Raw genomic sequence first — 22,656 nt, forward strand, 5'->3', positions numbered from 1 at the left:
GGTTTTTTTTATAGATCCTTCAGATAGATTTGTAACAGATTCAAAGTGGCCAAGGTCGGGATAATGCGCAGATCTACAGTACAAAATCAATGACACCCACAGAACACGGACTCTGCTAAACATGTGGCGTCACCTCTTGACTCACAATGCTGCTTTTATAACCGTTGTTTTAGATTTAAAGCTCTTATTTTTGCTCGCATTTGTTGTTCCTATTAGTTGTGCTTTTTATAGGAAGCACAGCAGCTGATATTGTGTTTGTTAAAGAAATCTTGGATTCTTAAATTAATGATATTTGTCTCTTTTATTTGAAAAATAAATCTGCACACGTTTGCATGCAATGTATATAATACTGCATTACTATCCCAGTCACCCCGCTGCAGGGTTGCCAGATTTCTGCTGGGTTATAGCCCAAAGTCACTTCAAAAATAGCCCAATTATTTGTTTTAACTGAAAGCAAGCTTATTATTAACACGTAGGCATGTGCATCAAAAAAACAAACAAACAAAAGCTTTTGTAAAAAAATAAACCAAGCATAAATTTGATAAAAACTACTAAGTACAGTTCATGCACACGTCATTATCAACAAATTCGTACGGAAGCTCTGAAGGGACGAATCGACATTCATACCAGACCAGCAACCGAAATACAGCGCCATCCCTTTATTGTAATACTAATGCCGGTACTGTATCCCAAACAATATTGCAAATATGAAAACAGTTCAATCTTTTAAAGTTATATCACCAAGCTAATGATATTATCAACCAGAGACTCCTCCATATTTCCCGCGGCTTTGTTTTTGAAGTTTAACCTGGCAACACTGCCCCGTTGCCATGTAAACAGACTAGAAGCTCAACAGGTATTTCTTACGGAGGGAAACTCAGCGATAATATTTGAGTTCCTATATGCAAATACTGTGAGTGTAGTGATTTTGTTAAATACATTTAAATTAATTTGTCATGTCTAGCTACAATTTAACCAGTTTCGGCTGCAATCTATATTTTTGTAATTAGTGATTTACTTTATTATTATAATTATTTAAGTTGTACGGGTGGTACTTAGTTTCTTACGTGATGATGTTTAAGGTTGCACCGCGCCAATTTACAAAAGCTGGCAGAGTAGAAAGTAAACAGTAAAAACGATACATTTTTACACTCTTCTGTGTATCTTTTAAATACATAACGGACAAGAAGATGTCTAGAATACCGTAAGTCACTCACAAAGCCGCTTTACCCGACTCCTTTATGTGTGTTTTATTCTGTCTTTGTTTTTTCTTTAAAAACGTGCCTAGTGTTTCCTCAAAATGTAAATAGTATTTTTGAACTGTATATCGTTCAATGAAAACAATACCAAATACAGTACTAAACTAAAGACATTTTAAAAATATTTCTTTGCAGGGTAAAACGAGCGCTCCAGTTACTAGATGAAACTACAGGAGAAAATGTGAGTATCGATAGCCGTCTGCGTTGTGGAATACAATACAGATGTTACATTCATGAGTGAATTAGACTGCAAGTATACACGCTCATGTATTTTACTGTGTTTTATCACAGAAGAATAATGAAGAGACGCCGGCGAAAAAGCAACGCCGAACTGGTACTGGAACATTTTCTCCAATGACTGGCACCTGTCACTTGAGTCTTATGTCAACACCTCCGGCTGTCAGCAAAGGTCAACATTATTATTATTATGATTATGTATGATCGAGATAATTAATTCTGTAGTCAAACCTGACACTGCTTATGATATGAATCCCCATGCTGTTAATCATTTCGTAAATCAGCGGGTTGGAAAAGACTGTTCTGCATAAAACAAACAAATAACACTTTTATACAGTCCCTTTATGCATCAGATTACTTTTATACAGTCCCTGTATGCATCAGATTACTTTTATACAGTCCCTGTATGCATCAGATTACTTTTATACAGTCCCTGTATGCATCAGATTACTTTTATACAGTCCCTGTATGCATCAGATTACTTTTATACAGTCCCTGTATGCATCAGATTACTTTTATACAGTCCCTGTATGCATCAGATTACTTTTATACAGTCCCTTTATGCATCAGATTACTTTTATACAGTCCCTTTATGCATCAGATTACTTTTATACAGTCCCTGTATGCATCAGATTACTTTTATACAGTCCCTTTATGCATCAGATTACTTTTATACAGTCCCTTTATGCATCAGATTACTTTTATACAGTCCCTGTATGCATCAGATTACTTTTATACAGTCCCTTTATGCATCAGATTACTTTTATACAGTCCCTTTATGCATCAGATTACTTTTATACAGTCCCTGTATGCATCAGATTACTTTTATACAGTCCCTTTATGCATCAGATTACTTTTATACAGTCCCTGTATGCATCAGATTACTTTTATACAGTCCCTTTATGCATCAGATTACTTTTATACAGTCCCTTTATGCATCAGATTACTTTTATACAGTCCCTTTATGCATCAGATTACTTTTATACAGTCCCTGTATGCATCAGATTACTTTTATACAGTCCCTTTATGCATCAGATTACTTTTATACAGTCCCTTTATGCATCAGATTACTTTTATACAGTCCTTGTATGCATCAGATTACTTTTATACAGTCCCTTTATGCATCAGATTACTTTTATACAGTCCCTTTATGCATCAGATTACTTTTATACAGTCCCTTTATGCATCAGATTAACTGTATCTGTAACTATCACTATTTAATCATATCCTGATGTAACTATCACTATTACCTGCTGTATTATTGAATTGTGGTTTGTCAAACTTGTACTTTACTTGAACAAAAGTTATTGTATTTCTTGCTCTTATTGTATTACTTGTATTGTAACGCTTGAAATGTTTTTGCTTACGATTGTAAGTCGCCCTGGATAAGGGCGTCTGCTAAGAAATAAATAATAATAATAATAATCAGATTACTTTTATACAGTCCCTTTATGCATCAGATTACTTTTATACAGTCCCTGTATGCATCAGATTACTTTTATACAGTCCCTGTATGCATCAGATTACTTTTATACAGTCCCTGTATGCATCAGATTACTTTTATACAGTCCCTTTATGCATCAGATTACTTTTATACAGTCCCTTTATGCATCAGATTTTCACAATTAAGTCAAGCTGAGGGAACACAAAGCCGCTTCTTTTCAGGAACAGTGGCTTGAAACCTGGTTCCAGGAGGTCTAGTTTGAGGCAACTTTGCTGTATCAAACTCCCAAGTCTCCCCAGGGGCCGGTTTTTCAAAATTTTGGTAATCGGATTTCCGCGTTTGATCTGGATTATATCGTGCAATTGGGTTTTTCAAAACATCGAAATGCGATCAGGATTACTGTGATCCGGATATCGTTTTGGTAATCCGATCGCACTTTTAATCAAGATTAAATGTTGCAGTTGGATTTTTCAGAATTTAAAGAGGAGATCAGGATTACTTTGATCCAAAATACCAGGATTATTGTGATCCTACTGCGGAGGTGGATATAGCTTTTAAATGATCATAGAACAGAGATATTTTGTTTGAATTGTCATAGCAAACACACCCTATATGTCCAAATAGAATATAATATTTACATATGTATGTAAGTTTTGTATCCATGCAAGCAAAAAGGAAAACACGTATTTAGTGGTATAGCTTTAATGAAAAAGCATACGGGTACGCACACGCCTCCTTAAAGATCATCTGAGATGCTGGACTCCCGCCCGACGAGGAAGATGTCTAAAAACATATGCTTTTTTCAAAAGTGTTATTTTTGTTCAATTAATTTCTTCTAAGTATTCATACATAAAATAAACATTATTTGCATGCGTTATATGTGCACTAACATTAAAATATTTTGTTAAAAGAATGTGTATTAATCATTATTACCACGATCTTATTTACTTTGTTAAATTAGGTTATATCATAAATAAGGCCTCTTTTAAAAAAAGAACTAGCCTATTCAAAAAAAACTGTCTTTTGTAATGGTGATAATTTGTTGTCTGGATAAATGTAATCCAGCAGTGACATTTTCTGAAAAACCGGACCAAAATGATCCCGATAAAAGCAATCTTGATCACAAAGTAAAGGATTACAAAATCCGGATCACTTTGATCCAGATTAAAAGTTTTGAAAAACCGGCCCCTGGTGCACCACGCAGTGATGCTGAAACCTACTCTCCTGAAACCAAGTCCCAACACACAAAGTGGCTTCATGTTCCCTCAGCTTTAAGGTAGGTGTTGTCAGTGAGCCACACAAAGCGTGTCACGCAGCACTGCTCCTTACAAGAACAAACTGCTTCTATGTTTAGAGCCTTTGAAAGCAAACAGAATTCACTCAGATTTTTAAATATTCTTTCTTTTCTTTTTAAGGTGTCGATGAAGCCCGATCAAGGGGCATGTACCACAAGTCACAAATGGACAAGTGAGTATTTCTGTACAGAAGGCTGGAACACACACACACAGCTTAACTGCTGGCCGTTTGTTGTTATAGTTAATAAAGGCGACGCTGTTTAGAAAAAGTTTCCTTCTAGGTTTTGTGAAACACAAGGAAAAATGTCCCGACTTCCCTGCCTTCAGTTAGAGCTTTACTTCGTTTATTTTCTATTTATTATTTATTTACTTTATTAATCCAAGTTTAATGGCAGGAGTCATAGGACAGGACATGTATGTCAGCAAATCACAGTGGTGCATAGTTTCTGGATCTGCAGAGGTCAGTGCAGCTCAGAGCTGACTCAAGTCTTTCTGAGAGTCTGTGTGCCTCAGATGGTTTGCATGACACAGGACATAGCTGACCTGCAAGGTTCAAAACGTTGTCAAAAGAAATAAGACATGTTTGCATGTTCTCCAGCTTGGGCGGATCCATTCCGTGGTTTTGTTTTACATCTGCATTGTTCGCATGCTTACATCCATAACGTCTGAGTCGTGCTCAGTGCCGCATGCTGAACCACCAATATGCAGATTCTGTGTCGGGTTTAAAATGTACTCTTGTGAGTATTATTGAGTATTTGAAAATAAATCCAGATTATATTCGATATTTCCATAGTGAGCCCACTGTTTTTGTTCCCACACAGCTCAAATGCATTGAGGTCCAAAGTGGAAAAGTGTGTGCAGGCGTTTCAGGATGCCAGGAGTCAGCTGAAGCACTTGCAGGTATTTATACAAGCGCAAGTGTCAGCCCTTTTTAAAAGAAGCGTTATAAAGCTTTATACATCATTACAAAGTGCAGCAGAGCATGAGAAGTTGCATACAAGCACGGTGAAGCATCGCAAAAGCACAGTAAAGTCAACCAGGCTTTCATTTCATTAAATGAATGGCCGTTAGAACTTTGAAATGCTGAATTATAATGCATTGCAGAAATTTGATTGTTATTATTCTGTGTTCTAGCAGTTTGTTTTTCTTATTTTTAAAGATTCTGAGGGGAAAAAATGACTTCCTGTAACGTAAATACACAACCTGCTTTTTAAAGGAAAAAGAATGTAATTGTTGTGTATAATTCAATTTTCTGGTATTCCTGTAACTGTTCGATGCACACAATTATACCTTCCAGGGATGAAGTGATAACTTCTCCATTCAGCAGCTGCTGATTTACAAAAGAATCAATAGAAAAAGTGCAATCAAAGGAGAAAACAGCGCCCAGACAGTTTTTACAAAATGCATTCCGCTTGCAAAGTGCAACCTACGTTTAAAAAAAAAAAAAAAAAAAAAGTATGGTTTAAGCCTGTAATTTTCTTTGGAAGGCACTGGAGGGCAGCAGCGAGCTGGGGAATTTCTTCAGAAGAGGGTCTGCTGACTTGGAGGCCGAACTCCTCAAAAACAGAGAGCTGGGTAAAGTTCCACGCCTGTTACTCACTTAAAGAAGTAACAAAAACTGCAGCTACTTTGGATGCAAATGATGCATGCAGCGAGCGATCAAAGATCTATAAAGGGGGGAACTGTTTGGGGCTGATGTAGGAAGTTTGCATATCATCCAGAAGGTAGTTTATAGTCACTTAAATAATCAACACTGTACAGCAGTGCCTAATTGTAACATTATTCCTTTATGGTTGGTTTTCCCAGGAAATAAAAGAATAAAGCTTTTTTTATTTCTTTTTTAGTGGCACAAGTTGAGAAAGGGCTCAAACAGACTGGGACTGGACCACCGAAAGGTAATGACGCAATGAGTGCTGCCTGCTTTTTATACTGGAGAACAGTCTCCTCACACCGCAGTGTGTGTGTTCACTCGCCCTCATTTTAGAAGCATTCCTACATTGGGTTAAAGGTTTATACGCACGTAATAAAGTCTGTTACTCCGAGAGCTGTTCCATTTAAAAGTTCTGCTGCTCACAATAGACACTTCTTCCGGTAGTACAGCTGTGCATCAAAGTGCTCATTCTGTTTTTGAATTTTCTCCGCAAAGCATGTAAAGGTTGTTAGGATGGTATTTTAAGATTCAGCCAAATGTCAATTTCATATTGAGCTGCCTCATAAAAGCTACGTGTTTTCAGCTGAAAAACGTTTTGAAAAGTTTACTGTATCAAAAAGACTAAACCAAACTGAAAAGGCATGTTTGTTTGTTTATTTATTTATTTATTTATTTCATTTTCATGTGTATTTTTAATACCGAGATAGTTAATAAATGAGCAAAACTGGAGCGATCATGTCGCACAGCACTGACTCAGAAATCACACAAATTGCTGTCTGATCCAAATACTTGCAATCTATTGAAATGGTTAGGTTGCTATGTACAAGTCATTAGTTACTTCCCTAGTTAATATACTGTATCTATATCTATATCTATATGTCTGTGACCTCGGGCATAGGGTTATACATCATGCATTTCAAAACTGAAACATGTTAACCTTGAAGTGAAATCAATTCAGTGAGCATGGCTAGCTATCTATAGGTTGATTGATTTCATTGAATTATTTTAGGCAGACTATGCCTATAGCCAAATTATACTTGTGATTCAACCACATCATTTGGATTAAAAAAATAAATTAAAAAAATGTATGAAGGGATGATTGTGAGTTTGGTTTTGTAAGCTTTTTTTTTAGATATGGTCTTCTCAAAATTGTTTTAATTCGTTACACTCAACAGTCTTAAAATCTGCTATGTTTGCGGCTAGTCCCAGTGGAATGTCACATTTCTATCACATGGCTAGGCATGAAATGTATCTAGTCAACATAAACAACCTCTACTTAAAGCAACACAAGGCAACACATTTTTCACTCAATGGCCTGCATTATTTGAGGACCTGTTTATCATTTTCCCATTACTTGGATGCAAAATAGAGCCATTGTAGCCCTGAGACTTGTATTTACAGTAAACAAATAGTTTTTTGAGACTGTGTAAGGAAACAGTGCAGTATTTGTTAAAGCGTGAAATCTGGACAGATAGTCGCAATCCAGATCCTATCATGTCTGCAAGGCATTTGCTTATACAGGCTAAAATGTTTGTTTAAAGTTCTCGTGTACAGCCTGATCTTCGTTTGCAAGAAAACAATTGCGCATAGTAGCGTTTTCAAGTTGTGCTAAGCTTCATTCAGCTGTGAAATGATTCTGTTTCCTACTTGCACCCTAATCTCTAAGTCTTTTAAATAAATGAATATACAGACAGCAATCAGAAAATAAGCTTCAGAAGACAGAAATAATGAATAATATATACATTTTAAATTTTTTTGTAGACTTGCTGCTTCTTGCATTTACAATTGAACAAATCATGTTTTTAAAAAAATGGTTTTTAACCCATTGAATAGGTTTGAGTTCCAGTAGAGATAAATATTGCAAGTTTTTTTCTTGTTTGTTTTTAGTTTTTTTGTTAAGCAGCAGCAATGCTCTCTGCTGATCTCTTCAGGTATTTAAGAGATTCCGCAGCAATGCTCTCTCCTGATCTCTTCAGGTATTTAAGAGATTCCGCAGCAATGCTCTCTCCTGATCTCTTCAGGTATTTAAGTGATTCAGCAGCAATGCTCTCTCCTGATCTCTTCAGGTATTTAAGTGATTCAGCAGCAATGCTCTCTCCTGATCTCTTCAGGTATTTAAGAGATTCCGCAGCAATGCTCTCTCCTGATCTCTTCAGGTATTTAAGTGATTCAGCAGCAATGCTCTCTCCTGATCTCTTCAGGTATTTAAGTGATTCTGCAGCAATGCTCTCTCCTGATCTCTGAGGCAGCTCCAGGAGATGGGTTATCATAAGAGAATGCCAGTGCCAGGCGCTTGCTTGCGTCTCCTGTTTCATGATGCCCCAGGGTGCTGGCTATCGCATGATAATCCGCTGCCAGTCCTGCCTTAATATGGTCAGATTACCTATAATATGTTAAAGAAGTGTCCATTATGTTTTGCCACATAGAATCCTATACGTCGCATTTTGAAAAACAACATGTTTGTTATATTTTTTTCATAAATTCGAATGTGACTGATTCAGTTACTAGATGTACTTTTTAATTTTTTCCCACTAGAATCATGAGTTACACAAGTCAGACCCCTTCAGGGCTGTTGTCTAAAAGCAGCAGCATGATCTGTGGTCTAATGTTTAATGAATATGGCCTTTAGACACGGATGATCATTGAGGGTAACTGAGTTGAAGCTGAAGTGCTTTCAGGTGTGTTCTTTTTATAGCCTTAATGAACTCATGTAATAATAGTTAAACCAGGATCTTGGTATTTATTCAGTAAACCGATCATACTGGAAGCCATTCTTTGTGTTAACAGAAGTTTGGAAAGCATTCTCGCGCCGTCTCTCTGGTGAGCAGTTAGGGTTCTGGTGGCTGTAAATGACAGGGCTGTGCAGGCGTTACTGAGACCCAGGTGCTCGCTATGTGCTGATGACAACAGAATGGAAAAGAAAGACTGTAATAATTCTGAGCAAGCTTCTCTGAAGAAAGTATTGATTATTTGTGTGTGGTGAGAGATTTGGAAAATTCAATTTAAGGAGTTGTGCAAAGGTTTCATAAATTTTCCACCTACAGCATGTACAGTGACATTGTTATGTGCTGAATCAATGTTGCACTTCACAATATATTTTCTTTGGAGCATAAAAATAAATAACATTTAAACAGTTCTGCTTACTGCAGAAACAAATTTGATTCTCTCTGAAGCATTTAGCCGTGCGCTGATACTGACTCATTCACATTTGCCAGCTGTAACAAATTTTATAGTGCTTTTTCCATAGGGAAAATCCTATATAATATGAATTTTTGGATGATAAAATGAGGGGAAAGGGGACACGTCAGCAGTATAAAAATTGATCAGTTAATAGATAAGAGTGTGGAGTGAGAGATTTGTATGGCAGCTTTAATAGGTTATATTAAAGAAAGATTCCTTAAGAATCTAATAAAAGAAATGTGATTTCTTTTTTCACTGAGGTTACGCAGCAGATCTGATACCCAGAGCATCAGTTTTGTTGTGAGAATCGCAGTTCCCAAGTGTTGGAACCCCTTTTCAACTGGTTAAAGCATTTAGCAAGTGTGCCGTGTTATCAGCTGTGTTTCCAACTGGTTAAAGCATTTAGCAACCGTGCCGTGTGATTGGCTGTGCTGATGCACAGTTTTGATCTGTTCTGCATGGTTTTCATTAAGCAGAAATGACTCTTGCATTAGGAGTATTGTATTCATTGTAGATACCACTTAATTTACTGCGCCTGACTGTGATGCTAATTTGCACATTTTAGTTTCACAGAGATTCGTTTGTAAATAACATCTCCGTAATATCTCCACAGCCATGATTCCATTTGGAAGCAGTTACGAATTCCTAAAATCCATCCTCAATTAAGGTAAAATATATTTTATTTGTATTGTTTGTTTAAAGTACAAATTGCAACCAAAAAAGCCTACCTACTGCCATTGTAATGCGTTACATTGTGACTGTATTAAAGAAATGCTATTGCACCTGCTTACTATGTTTTCCTGTTTGTGTTTTTAAGATCCAAGGTGTCGGATGAGCTTCGATGCAAGCCTTGAAGACTGGATACATGCATTGAGTAAAATAAATAAATAAAGCGTTCTGTTTTGATTTTTATTAGAAAACCATCCAAGGACATTGCACACGTTTCTTTTTTTAATAAGATTTAAATATCCAAGAAGAAAAAGTAAAAACCTAGATAGATAAAATATAGTTTCACATAAAAATGCTATAGACCTTTGTTTCACAGTTAAAATAATAATGGTGGTGTTTGACACAAACATTGTGACAATAGTAATAACATAAATCAGTAAAATGCAGGCTCAAGGCAAACTGTAAGGGCGGCTGCTGGCAAGCTGGTGGGAGCAGCAGACGACCGGTGCAACAGCTGCTCCTGCACAGAAACATTTCCTATTTCTGCCCAAGGAGGATCGTATGACTCTCACTTTATCACCCTTAGAGGCCATCTGAAGGACAAAGCAGATACAACCCGTAAACACAACTAATGTTTTTATATAGTGGGCAGAAGGGAAAACAACTTCGCAAAGGCATCCCGTGAACGTGACAAGGGGACGGCAAGCAGAGACTGCAAACGATTGTCCTGTCAGTGGCATTGAGGGCAGCAGTAACCCTACTCCACCCGTCCAGAATCACAAGGAGAGTTCCCTCTGCCGGGCCGTGGCTGGCATCGTCATTCGCTCACAATCCCACGTATGCCGTTTTCCGAAGCAGCTCAGGACACTGAATCCCGCTCTGCCTGTGATCATTCGTAATAAAACCCAGTTAACAGAACAACTGGAGGTCAGAGCAGTGCACAGCCTCCTCCGACCCGACCCTGGTTGGAATGGATTATTTTATTTGTGTGCGTTTCACGTTAAATATCGATTTCTAGTGGTTTTATTATTTCTTTCATTTGACACTTGTTTTTTTTCTATATCTGTTACACTGTAACCCCAAAGTCATTCTAAAAAAAATAAAATCAAGTTACATTAACTTAAAAATTCAAATATTATTCATAACGCTCATCCATTTTAAGTTCGTTGAACATTCAAATTTACTTTAGTTGTTCAAACGTAAATGGTTTAAGTAGAATCGGGACTCGATTCCCATCAGCCCTTGCAGGACTTGTACAATTTGTTTTTGGACTTGTTTGTTGTTTATTGTGTTGTTGTTTTGTGTATGTGCGGTTGCACAAGTGTGTTGTGTTTGCTTGTCTCTTGTGCCCCTGCCTGCTCCCTTACATGTTGTGTGTGGCCACCCCCCCATTTGGTGGTCAGTCTGCGGATGTGACCTCCCTCCCTTCTCCCTCTGCCTGGTTCCAGCACTTGGAAATGTTGCCATAAGCGCCTAAGCAGAAGTGAGGCACTGGCAGCTAATAGAATAGCTTGCTTGCACATTCTGTTGCCTGAGCAAAAACTTTTTATTGTTTAAATGAAATAACAAATGTTCAAATTAACTATTGAGAAATAAATGTAACTCAAATGGATTAAGTTACGTGAATGTACATGTTATGAGTTTAGTCAGCCCCACAGAAAGTTGTCGTAACAAAAACTAAATGAGTAGCTAAACTTAATTATATTAAGGCAATGCGTTTACTCATTATTTTGGAGTAAACTTGACTTATCAGGGTTTACAATGTATATACTATATCATAGTGTAAGCAGTTGCTAGCCACAGTATAATGACTCCTCTTCACCCTTCTAATATGTTCAGAATTAGGTTCTGAACATGGCAGATGTAAAATATTCTCTGTGTGAACAGGTTCATAACCCCGTGTTAGAAAAAGTCAAAACATTTCCTTTAAAGCGAAGTGTGAACCTAGTCTTTTTGGGGTTCAAATGTATTCAGTATACATGAAGTATTGACAAAGCAAAGTTTAGAACAAAGGAGTCCTGTCAATACCTTAGGCTTGGGTTCTGACTGAAAAGTCTTGAGTGTTCACACAACACGAGCTGTGTGGAGAGGGTACAAAGCGATGGCTGGGGTTCTTGTATTTTTCCACCTGTGTGACTGTGAGACTGATTGGAAGGCCTAGGAATTATTTTTATAATTGACACAAAATGAATGAGATTTATTTAAAAAAGAAAAACACAAGTCAGACGTAATGTATACTATTTTATTAGAACAATATATATTTTTCATTACTGTCCCGGTAACAAACCCCCCCCCCCCAAATAAAAAACAGTATATTTGAATAAAGTGAACCCTTTAGAAGCAAGGCATACTTGAGTAATCTCTGAACCTTGTGCATGTGGAATGGATACAGCATGCCAACAGTGTTTGTAAATAAAGATGTAACCGTGACATTGTTGCAATGGTATAATACAAATAAGAAGATATACAATGTACCCTGCAAAACTCTGAACTGGCTGTACAGTCATAACTGTTCTCTCAAATCCACCTGCAGATCTCGACAGAACCATGGTGTTTTACTGGTCCATGACGTTTCACCCGAGCAGGAATCAAGTGGTGCTGTTTGGTTGACAGCAGCCCAGTTCTTGCAGAGGCACCTAGTTTGTTTTCTTCTGGGTCTTTTTACTTGGAAGCTCCGTCAGGTGAATGGTATTGAAATAGATCAGAAACCCCACAAAGTGCACGTAGGAGAAGAGAGAGATGGCAACGGGAAACAGGTCTGGCAGTCTGGCTGGAGGGCTCAGTGCTGCGCTCAGGAAACTCAGCACAGCCATGCAGAGAACAGACAGAATGTACTGCAAAACAGGGGAGGGAGAGAGTGTGCTTTACAGCGTTTTAACAGCAGTCGTTTGCATTCACAGCATTATCATCTGGCTTGGTTTGAATATTCACCACTGCCAAGGAAAATGAATTCAGGTGTAAGATCAATGCGCGAAACATCAATTGGAATGTGATATTTTAAAAAGGACTTTCTCCACTGTTACTTGTGTTAAAAAAAAAAAAAAAAAAGTGCAAACTCCGACTCAAGATTTCATAACGTACATGTCGGACAAGAAAATGAAAGGGGGTTACATTTATTGAGTAATTCCAAACGACTGAAACTCATTACAGAGCAACATGACTCAAAAGCCAGATCTGGTCAGGATTCCACAAGGCAGCTCAGGGGCTCTGCGTGGTTCAGTAAATCTCAGCGCTTCTCTGCAGTCGGCAAGCGCTCTTTCTATATTATTAATGACCTCGTCTAATGCACTTCCCTGACCAGTAAGACATACAAGGACTGCATTTGTCCCTCGTTCAGTAATTCAATAGTAAAATGGTTACTTACTCCAGATTTAGCAAGCAAAGGGGCATTAAACCGTGGCATGTGTTTTCTTCTGCGAGTGAAGAGCTGCTTCAGTTTCAGGTCCTCTTCAGAACTCTGTTCCAGCGCAGATAGCAGAGTGATGCTTATCAGAAGGAAAGCCAGGGATGTAACGATATAGGGCAGCAGCAGCCCGTCCTTCAGCAGCAGAGGCAGCATACTGGGAATGCACAGAAAATATAACACAGTTACGAAAAGGAAAAGGCAAACCAAAACTGCCCCGTCCCCCCAACAACAAGCAGCCCTGCATTGGTGTTAATCTCTTCATTTTAGAGTCTTGAGACAGTAAATCATAACCGTAAAACCTCTTTCTTGTGGTATTATCCCTGCAACTCAAACTCTCTAAAGGCATTATGCAGCTGTGCTGTTCAAATGGCCCTAACCAGCTCTTCAGAAGTGCTGCTGCTGTGCATCATTTCAATTACATGCTTGCTGCTCTCTGAAAACCAGTGAAGGGTTAACCTGCTTGAATCTGCTGCAGCGCTTCGGGCCCTGCTGTGAGTTATGCTAACTATGGCATATAATCCCACAATGATCCCTACACTAACCACGCACTGAGCAATTAAAAGTATAGAAAGAATGTACAAACAGCTGACAATAGCCCATTTGATCTGAGCAAGCAATCAGGAGAAATATGCAAAAGACATGGAAGCCAAGAGGCCATTTTCAATAACGAAGCCAAAAATCCTTGCAAAAGTATTAGTAGCAATCTAGCCAGGAAAAAACATATAAATTCTATATTGTGTTCTAAATATCTCTCTCTCTCTCTATATATATATATCTATCTATATATATATATATATATATATATATATATATATATTTCTCTCTTAATGACCTCTCAGTACAGAAAAGCAGTTATTTGCTTACCTGAATGTTGTCACCTGTAAAAACCACGTAGATATGAATGGAATTTCTCTGATCAGCAAGCAAACTGGCCTGCAATGAGAAACACAAAGAGGTGAATTTCACTGGAGATCTCACGTGTGCCCATCCCATCTATCAAATACAAACAGAGATATTATCTGAGTGATAATCACACTGAGCAATTTGGAAGATCATAACTCATTATTAAATGACATCTTTTTTTATTGATCCAGGTTTTGTATTTCCCTGATCTGGGTGCACTCATTCCAACCATCGATGTGAATGGATTCATTTTCAAATGACATAGTTTACTCTTGGATTGCATGCTTTCCAAATCCAGGAACACACATAACGGATGCCCTTTTCAAACAGGTGCAGGATATAACTCAATCATAAACAAAGTAACCATCTGGATAATCTAGATTAGTATGCAGCAGGATTGGTAACTGAATCATTACTGTAGAGTCTTAAAAATCTGGTACTATGCAGCTGCTGCTCTTAAATGATACTTATACAGTGTAATTATATATATATATATAAATATATATATATAAATAAATGACAAGGAACCACACATTGGAAAAGCAGTTTTACAAACAGAGGACGGGTGAACAGTTGTTTTTGTTATGAAAGCACGTATTTTCTTTGCACAGTAAAACCGCAGGTATCTGAACTCTTGATTATCAGAACATCTCCGTTATCCGAACAGGCATGTTGTCATAGAGAATGCGCTACCCAGCCTTTCATCTCCATCCTGTATCACTGTGTTACAAATCCACTATGTGAAAGTCCAGCTGTAATTCGTTTATCTGAACAAATCTGCCCAGATCCAAAATAGTTCAGATAACAGAGTTTTTATGAATATAATAATCACAGCAGAATCTTTCATATACCAGCATGTAATAATGTCAATTCCTCTACCACGTATACACACTCCTGCCAAATAAGCCCAGAGGTGGTCAAGTTCACTCCACAGACGATTGTGAATTCCGCACTGTGCTCTTTAACTGAAGCTAGACCCCTGTGAGCTAATTCATTGTCATCTAGGTAGTACCCTCCCCCCGTCACTTAAGAAACAATTCACCTGGCACCTTCAATCCACAGGTGAAGCCCGATTACTGAATCAAACCCAGCTCAGCCCAATCTTCTGCACCCTGTCTGATGCTTTGCAGAAGCGCACAGAACAGCTTCCAGTATCTGCTGGCCTCCGTACCCCTGCAGATCCGAGCTGTCATCACTGGCAGGGTATTGTAGCTCTTTGAATATTTTTCTACTTTGCTTTATTATATATATATATATATATATATATATATATATATATATATATATATATATATATATATATATCTTCAAGATAAGAGTATTCATAAACTTGTGTTTTATTCCTAGCCTACAGAAAGACAAAAGCATCTTTAAACTTACAATGCAGTCAGAAGAATAGACTTTTCATGGACTTGAAAGGAGAACAGAAAGAACCCTAATGAACAGGTCACCTGAAATTAACACAAGAAAAAGTAGGTAAACGATTTTGTGGAGGGTTGAGGATAATCACCAGACTCAGGCAAGCAGAGAAAAGAAGGGCAAGAAATGGACTGCTTACTTTTTTTATAAACATTTCTTGACAATTGTTTAAAGAAACTATACTTACTATAAGCAATTATTTAATTACAATATTTACTAACACGCTAAACATAAACTTGAATTTGAACAATATCCAGTACAGATCATACATATTAATGTGAAACTGCATAAGCAGGGTGTGCTACTCAATAATACTAACAGTGATCCAGTTAAATGACTGGGGGACACTTACCAAGGCAAGCTTGAATCCTCTGACACTAGGGTGCACAAACAGTTTTATGCATGAAGGTAAAACAGCCAGAAGTGTTGCTACAAAACTAATAGAGGAGAAAACAAAGAGCATGTCAAACACTCTCACTGTAGTACCCTGGCCATCCTGCAGACACATCCAGACAGCATAGGGAGTGTGGGGATGCACTGCAGACACAGCACACAGTGTGGGGATGCACTGCAGACACAGCACACAGACAGTGTGGGGATGCACTGCAGACACAGCACACAGACAGTGTGGGGATGCACTGCAGACACAGCACACAGACAGTGTGGGGATGCACTGCAGACACAGCACACAGTGTGGGGATGCACTGCAGACACAGCACACAGACAGTGTGGGGATGCACTGCAGACACAGCACACAGTGTGGGGATGCACTGCAGACACAGCACACAGACAGTGTAGGGATGCACTGCAGACACAGCACACAGACAGTGTAGGGATGCACTGCAGACACAGCACACAGTGTAGGGATGCACTGCAGACACAGCACACAGTGTGGGGATGCACTGCAGAAACAGCACACAGACAGTGTAGGGATGCACTGCAGACACAGCATACAGACAGTGTAGGGATGCACTGCAGACACAGCATAGAGGCAGTGTGGGGATGCACTGCATACTGGTCCTCTCTCTTGACCAGGCTGGACTTCAAGCAATTAAGCTGCCCAGAGCTTTCAGACAGACAGCAGTAACTTCAAAAAGCCGCAGCAGGCAGTCTGTGATTTTAATCATTTAAAATGAAACTGTTTGATATGACACCTTACCCAAAGTACCCTCGTATCCCTACTGAGAAAAAGCTAAATGTTTTTTCTGTGTCTAGTTTTAAAATGTGCAAGTATACTGAGCCCTGTAAATCCTGAGCTTTAATGGACTTAGCAAACAGCTCCATTATAGACCCAGAGGATGTCTAAATTTAGATCGCTGGTCTATTTAAAAACATGAAGCAAGACGCCCAGGCGGTAATCGTTCAGTTATAGCCCCTCAAGCTTCAGCCCCACAGAAAGCTGACAGATTAAAGCAGGCTTGAAAATGCCACAGCTCCGCCCCCAGATCACAGGTCGTTCCAGCCTCAGCACACACGTACATATATGTGAAACACTGGGAAACAAGCAGGCCCTGTACTGAAGTTAACAAGAACACCTGGTGGTCTGGAACCAGGAGTCCTGATCAGCTGTGACTGAGAGAGCAGCAGTAACAGAGAGGCTCCCCTGAGTCTGAGCTGGGTCTGAGGGAGCAGCAGTAACAGAGAGGCTCCCCTGAGTCTGAGCTGGGTCTGAGGGAGCAGCAGTAACAGAGAGGCTCCCCTGAGTCTGAGCTGGGTCTGAGGGAGCAGCAGTAACAGAGAGGCTCCCCTGAGTCTGAGCTGGGTCTGAGGGAGCAGCAGTAACAGAGAGGCTCCCCTGAGTCTGAGCTGGGTCTGAGGGAGCAGCAGTAACAGAGAGGCTCCCCTGAGTCTGAGCTGGGTCTGAGGGAGCAGCAGTAACAGGGAGGCTCACCTGAGTCTGAGCTGGGTCTGAGAGAGCAGCAGTAACAGAGAGGCTCCCCTGAGTCTGAGCTGGGTCTGAGGGAGCAGCAGTAACAGAGAGGCTCCCCTGAGTCTGAGCTGGGTCTGAGGGAGCAGCAGTAACAGAGAGGCTCCCCTGAGTCTGAGCTGGGTCTGAGGGAGCAGCAGTAACAGAGAGGCTCCCCTGAGTCTAAGCTGGGTCTGAGGGAGCAGCAAGTTCTTTACTTTCACCAGAACACTCAAACTGCACCAGGTGTTGGCGACTTTATCCTACAGAACAAAAAACAAATCAGTTGATTATTTGCACATGCATACAGGATATGACAATCAATGCTGCTGTTTTATTTAACGTGGAGAAAAACAACACAAAAAAAGTATTCCTTGAAACCTTCAATTCTGCTTCGACAAAGCAATAAGCTGATATAACATAGTGTAAAACAAGCCAGTTTCTTTTTGAAAAGGAAACTAATTATTATACCTCTCCAGAAAAACCACCCAACTAAAATATCAGTACCCTTTACATGGGCTGCATGTAGCAGTTATTTAACCTGGCAAGACAGCCAAGGTATGCACTTGTCGGTGCACTGAGAAAGGACGCTGGGTTACCCAAACTAATCTGATTAGCCACATTTCAGCACCCAGGAAACATGCAGATGAAACGAATCGCTTGTCAAAACAATATTAAAGGGAGGGCAGTCTCTTTGTGCAGCCTCCCAGTCCTACCCGTCGAGAAATGATTTCAGCCCTTTTTTGGTTGCGATGAACGGAGCGGTTCAATGCGATTTCTAAAAGGCTCCAAGACTTCAGCAGTTGTGCTCGGATCACATTTGATATTAAACTGACAGCCTTGGCCATGGTGGTCATGACATCGTACACTCATCTTAAACACAGCTGCTCAAACCACAGCTGTGTGGACATTGCTGCCTGCAGACTGTACACTAACCAGCAGCTCAGCCATCTTTTCTACAAGCCAACTAGAAAAAAAAAAAACACATGAAGAATGCTCCTTCAATTTGCTGAGAGCAACACATGAAGACAGGGTTTGGCCGCTTCACCTACTGTAGCGCAGGATTCTACAGCCATCAGCATTTGTTTCCATTTTCATAAACGGGAACCAGAGACAGAGAATGTGGGTCAGGCATGCCAGGATAAACTTACTGTGCCCTGCTTACGTGCGCAATTTCACAATTAGTTCAGTCCGACATCCAAACAAGTCACTCGCGCCCTTTGCATTTTGTATTTTGATCTTTTCATAAATAAAGACAGACACATAATATCACCCTCGATCTGCAGTTTGCCATTAGTCCCTCCCTTGATTATTAAAACTCTTGATCTGTCCCGTACAGCAATGTTTTGGCATTTTCAATCATATCAATCCGGAGAGCAGCTTCGCTCTGACCTTTTCGTTTCGTGCAAAGTAGCATTGCAAAATGACACCGACAACTTGCACTGAGGTCATCGCCACCAAGTGCTTTGAAATGACTGTATATACACTGTGCAAGTATAGCATTGTTTTTAATGATTGTATATACACTGTGTAAGTATAGCACTGTTTTTAATGATTGTATATACACTGTGCAAGTATAGCATTGTTTTTAATGATTGTATATACACTGTGCAAGTATAGCATTGTTTTTAATGATTGTATATACACTGTGCAAGTATAGCATTGTTTTTAATGATTGTATATACACTGTGCAAGTATAGCATTGTTTTTAATGATTGTATATACACTGTGCAAGTATAGCATTGTTTTTAATGATTGTATATACACTGTGCAAGTATAGCATTGTTTTTAATGATTGTATATACACTGTGTAAGTATAGCATTGTTTTTAATGATTGTATCTACACTGTGCAAGTATAGCATTGTTTTTAATGATTGTATATACACTGTGCAAGTATAGCATTGTTTTTAATGATTGTATATACACTGTGCAAGTATAGCATTGTTTTTAATGATTGTATATACACTGTGCAAGTATAGCATTGTTTTTAATGATTGTATATACACTGTGCAAGTATAGCATTGTTTTTTTCTTTTCCTCTAATTTGGTGACCTATATAAAGTGCTATTCAAGGACAGGTGTTGCTGCCAAAGTTTTTAAATCCATGTTAAACAGACCCTCATACTGTGTCACCAAATGCCACAGTTGCCTACAAAGTGCTGAAATGTCTGAGCATAAACTAGGAAGATTTATATCCACTGTACCAAGAAGTTAACTTGAAACCCATCTTGTGAATGATTTATCACAGCCGTTCATCTAAAAACATGGATTCAAACTTCCAAATGCAAGAGAATCAAGATGCTAAATTTGTAACGTTAAACATTTGCACCGTCCCTTTTTTCAATTCTGCATTTTAAAGACAACCTGTCCAGCGCAGACTAGACTGCTGGTATTCTTTCCATTCGCTCGCTGTCAGTTCTCGTCGGCGTCTTGAACACACCTCAAACAAACCCCGGTCAACTGGGAACAGCCTCCGGAGGACCTGCAGGGCCTGCGCAGGGTCTGCAAGGAAAGGCAGCCAGCACAGCGCAAAGGAGGCTGCGACCGTCCCAGCGATCTTCAGGAGGTGGGTCAGCCTGGAGCACAAACACATCGTTAGAAGAACAGGTTCATTACAGCACTGCTGTCCTCCTATTAATCCTGCTGTTTGGGGCACTTAAAAGTGTCCTGCTTAGTTTTCTTTCAATATTCACCATGCGTTTCTTTTATTTACAATCCAAGCACACAATGTAAAACTACATTTGATAGTATTATTATTATTATTATATTTTTATAATGTAATGACATCATTGTAACCCCTTAAAGTGCATCTTACTAAGTGGCATCTTAACTAACCTATTCTTCTTGTCGTTCAGATTTACTTTGTATTGTTTTCTGTTTCAGTCACCACACCCTTGGTGAAAACCCACCCTCACCAAAAATTGTCATTAGTAGTAAAGATATGAAAAACAATGTATTGAGTATGAAGCAACTGTCCTGAACGCTCAAATGCTGAAGTCTCATGGGGATTACAAGGGGAAAGTGACCAGCTGTGGTGTGCAGTTGGGTTCTTATCCTTATTGAGATAAATAACAATGTCCAGAAATGAGGGGGCTCCTTGGTTCTAAGGGGCTGTGAAGTTCTGTTCTCACGTTGTAAAGAGTCGCACAAACAGGACTAGCTGAAGGAGCAGCGCATAGCTGATGTGTCATCTGCACATTTCTGCAGAGAGCAATCTAATCCGCTAGTACATCTGCCACCGAAACGCCCTTGGTACTTCGTTACTAAATCAACAAATGCGAGGACATTAATAACAGCGTATGTTTTACTGCTTCCAATAATGCCCTTGCAGAAATTGCACCCAGCATGCAGTGTACAAGTATTGTATAAAAGAAAAATAATAATAATTAAAAAAACTTTATTATTTACTGATGTCACAGCAGCCCTAAAATGCAAGATGGGGAGCGGTCTTGTTTATTCACTGTTTTGTGAAACAGAAAGCACCACAGAGGCTCGCTGTGTAACGTCCTGAGATGGGGAGCGGTCTCGTTTATTCACTGTTTTGTGAAACAGAAAGCACCACAGAGGCTCGCTGTGTAATAATACAGTCCTGAGATGGGGAGCGGTCTCGTTTATTCACTGTTTTGTGAAACAGAAAGCACTGCAGAGGCTCGCTGTGTAATAATACAGTCCTGAGATGGGGAGCGGTCTCGTTTATTCACTGTTTTGTGAAACAGAAAGCAGCACAGAGGTTCGCTGTGTTATAATACAGTCCTGAGATGGGGAGCGCTCTCGTTTATTCACTGTTTTGTGAAACAGAAAGCACTGCAGAGGCTCGCTGTGTAATACAGTCTGAGATTAGCAGCTTACCCTTTGCCTGTCAGCCCTTCCCTCGTGCATTTCCCCAGGAGGTAGCAGAAGAAGGGCAGTGCGTGGTACAGCTCCATCTGCTTGTAGTTCAGAGCCAGGCAGAAAGCCAGGGAGCCACAGAGGTCCCACCCCAGAGCCAGCCCCAGCACGCCCCACAGAGCGAAACCCAGACTCACACAGTTATATGTGTTTCAGTGTTGAGGAAAACAAACACTCGATTATCCAAAACTTCAGTATACAGTACAATTCCATGTGTCCTAATGATACAGCAGGCAGGGACTGCACAGCAGTTTCAGCCAGACCAGGTTTTGATATAACCATGATTAGCCCCAGTGTATAGGGAAAAAGCTCAAGGGTGTCTTATTAAACTCATTGTCAAACCAGGAATGGATCAAACTGCTATGCAATCAGTCTTATTGCCATCTCTGTGCAGTGGAAATATATGCAATGGGATGATCAAAAAACACCAGACTATCAAAACAAAAATGTGTTGTCTGCTGTACACATGTAGCATACGCAGTTTCATCAAATTCGTGTGAACGGTTATTTGAGATATAGATATTTATATAGATTCTTGTGAACGGTTATTTGAGATAGAGATATTTATATAGATTCGTGTGAACGGTTATTTGAGATAGAGATATTTATATAGATTTGTGTGAACGGTTATTATAGTGATATTTATATAGGTTTGTACAGACAGAAGCCTCCATTGTATCCCTGCAGCCGCGGACAGGCATTTATTTTGCATGCATATCAAATTCCAATGACTTTACTGTGAAGTTCATTTGATAATGAAAATGTGTTTGTTAGGGCTATTACCCTATCAGAGCTGGGGCACTGGAATCAGAGCAGTATCTGTGAACGGGGCTCATGCACCACGCCTGAGGCACTGGAATCAGAGCAGTATCTGTGAACGGGGCTCATGCACCACGCCTGAGGCACTGGAATCAGAGCAGTATCTGTGAACGGGGCTCATGCACCACACCTGAGGCACTGGAATCAGAGCAGTATCTGTGAACAGGGCTCATGCACCACGCCTGAGGCACTGGAATCAGAGCAGTATCTGTGAACGAGGCTCATGCACCACGCCTGAGGCACTGGAATCAGAGCAGTATCTGTGAACGGGGCTCATGCACCACGCCTGAGGCACTGGAATCAGAGCAGTATCTGTGAACGGGGCTCATGCACCACGCCTGAGGCACTGGAATCAGAGCAGTATCTGTGAACGGGGCTCATGCACCATGCATGAGGCACTGGAATCAGAGCAGTATCTGTGAACGGGGCTCATGCACCACGCCTGAGGCACTGGAATCAGAGCAGTATCTGTGAACGGGGCTCATGCACCAAAGTCAGATACACACAGCCGTAAATAGTAATGCAGGCTCTTTCTCTACAAAGAGTCGAGTGCCTGTCTTTTGTTTATATAAACCAGAA

General features: G+C 39.8%; 2 protein-coding genes across 4 annotated transcripts; one reads left to right on the forward strand and one right to left on the reverse strand.

Annotated features, from left to right (window-relative positions):
* Window positions 1-888: 888 nt before the first annotated feature.
* Window positions 889-11,709, forward strand: itgb3bp (integrin subunit beta 3 binding protein). The gene is made up of 9 exons (XM_034000297.3): window positions 889-1,204; window positions 1,395-1,440; window positions 1,551-1,668; window positions 4,356-4,407; window positions 5,057-5,135; window positions 5,723-5,810; window positions 6,080-6,130; window positions 9,680-9,733; window positions 9,884-11,709. The coding sequence occupies exons 1-8, from the start codon at window positions 1,191-1,193 to the stop codon at window positions 9,730-9,732; spliced, it is 501 nt and encodes a 166-aa protein (XP_033856188.3). The 5' UTR covers window positions 889-1,190; the 3' UTR covers window position 9,733; window positions 9,884-11,709.
* Window positions 11,710-12,022: 313 nt separating this feature from the next.
* LOC117411348 (dolichyl pyrophosphate Man9GlcNAc2 alpha-1,3-glucosyltransferase-like) lies at window positions 12,023-21,595 on the reverse strand. Of its 3 annotated transcripts, XM_059031408.1 has the most exons (8): window positions 21,220-21,595; window positions 19,811-19,946; window positions 17,355-17,632; window positions 15,816-15,900; window positions 15,425-15,495; window positions 14,006-14,074; window positions 13,100-13,295; window positions 12,026-12,569 (listed from the first exon to the last, which is right to left on the reverse strand). In XM_059031408.1, exons 1-8 carry the CDS (start codon window positions 21,294-21,296, stop codon window positions 12,372-12,374), a joined length of 1,110 nt encoding a protein of 369 aa, XP_058887391.1. In that variant the 5' UTR covers window positions 21,297-21,595; the 3' UTR covers window positions 12,026-12,371. The 3 variants fall into 3 exon arrangements, with proteins under 3 accessions (XP_058887392.1, XP_058887390.1, XP_058887391.1); XM_059031409.1 differs by lacking the exons at window positions 19,811-19,946; window positions 21,220-21,595 and adding an exon at window positions 18,086-18,857 and having other exon boundaries at window positions 12,023-12,569; XM_059031407.1 differs by lacking the exons at window positions 17,355-17,632; window positions 19,811-19,946; window positions 21,220-21,595 and having other exon boundaries at window positions 12,025-12,569; window positions 15,816-16,627.
* Between the last annotated feature and the right edge of the window lie 1,061 nt (window positions 21,596-22,656).

This window comes from Acipenser ruthenus, chromosome 10 (assembly GCF_902713425.1).
Source record: "Acipenser ruthenus chromosome 10, fAciRut3.2 maternal haplotype, whole genome shotgun sequence".
NCBI classification, from domain to species: domain Eukaryota; kingdom Metazoa; phylum Chordata; class Actinopteri; order Acipenseriformes; family Acipenseridae; genus Acipenser; species Acipenser ruthenus.

Coding starts and splice junctions, on each gene's coding strand:
- LOC117411348 (XM_059031407.1), bottom strand. CDS start 16,415: ATGCTGTGTCTGCAGTGCATCCCTACACTGTCTGTGTGCTGTTTCTGC. Junction 15,496..15,815: donor GAGGATTCAAGCTTGCCTTG/GTAAGTGTCCCC, acceptor TGTTAATTTCAG/GTGACCTGTTCATTAGGGTT. Junction 12,570..13,099: donor CTTTGCTTGCTAAATCTGGA/GTAAGTAACCAT, acceptor CCTGTTTTGCAG/TACATTCTGTCTGTTCTCTG.
- itgb3bp (XM_034000297.3), top strand. Junction 1,669..4,355: donor ACCTCCGGCTGTCAGCAAAG/GTCAACATTATT, acceptor TTTCTTTTTAAG/GTGTCGATGAAGCCCGATCA. Junction 5,811..6,079: donor CCTCAAAAACAGAGAGCTGG/GTAAAGTTCCAC, acceptor TTTCTTTTTTAG/TGGCACAAGTTGAGAAAGGG.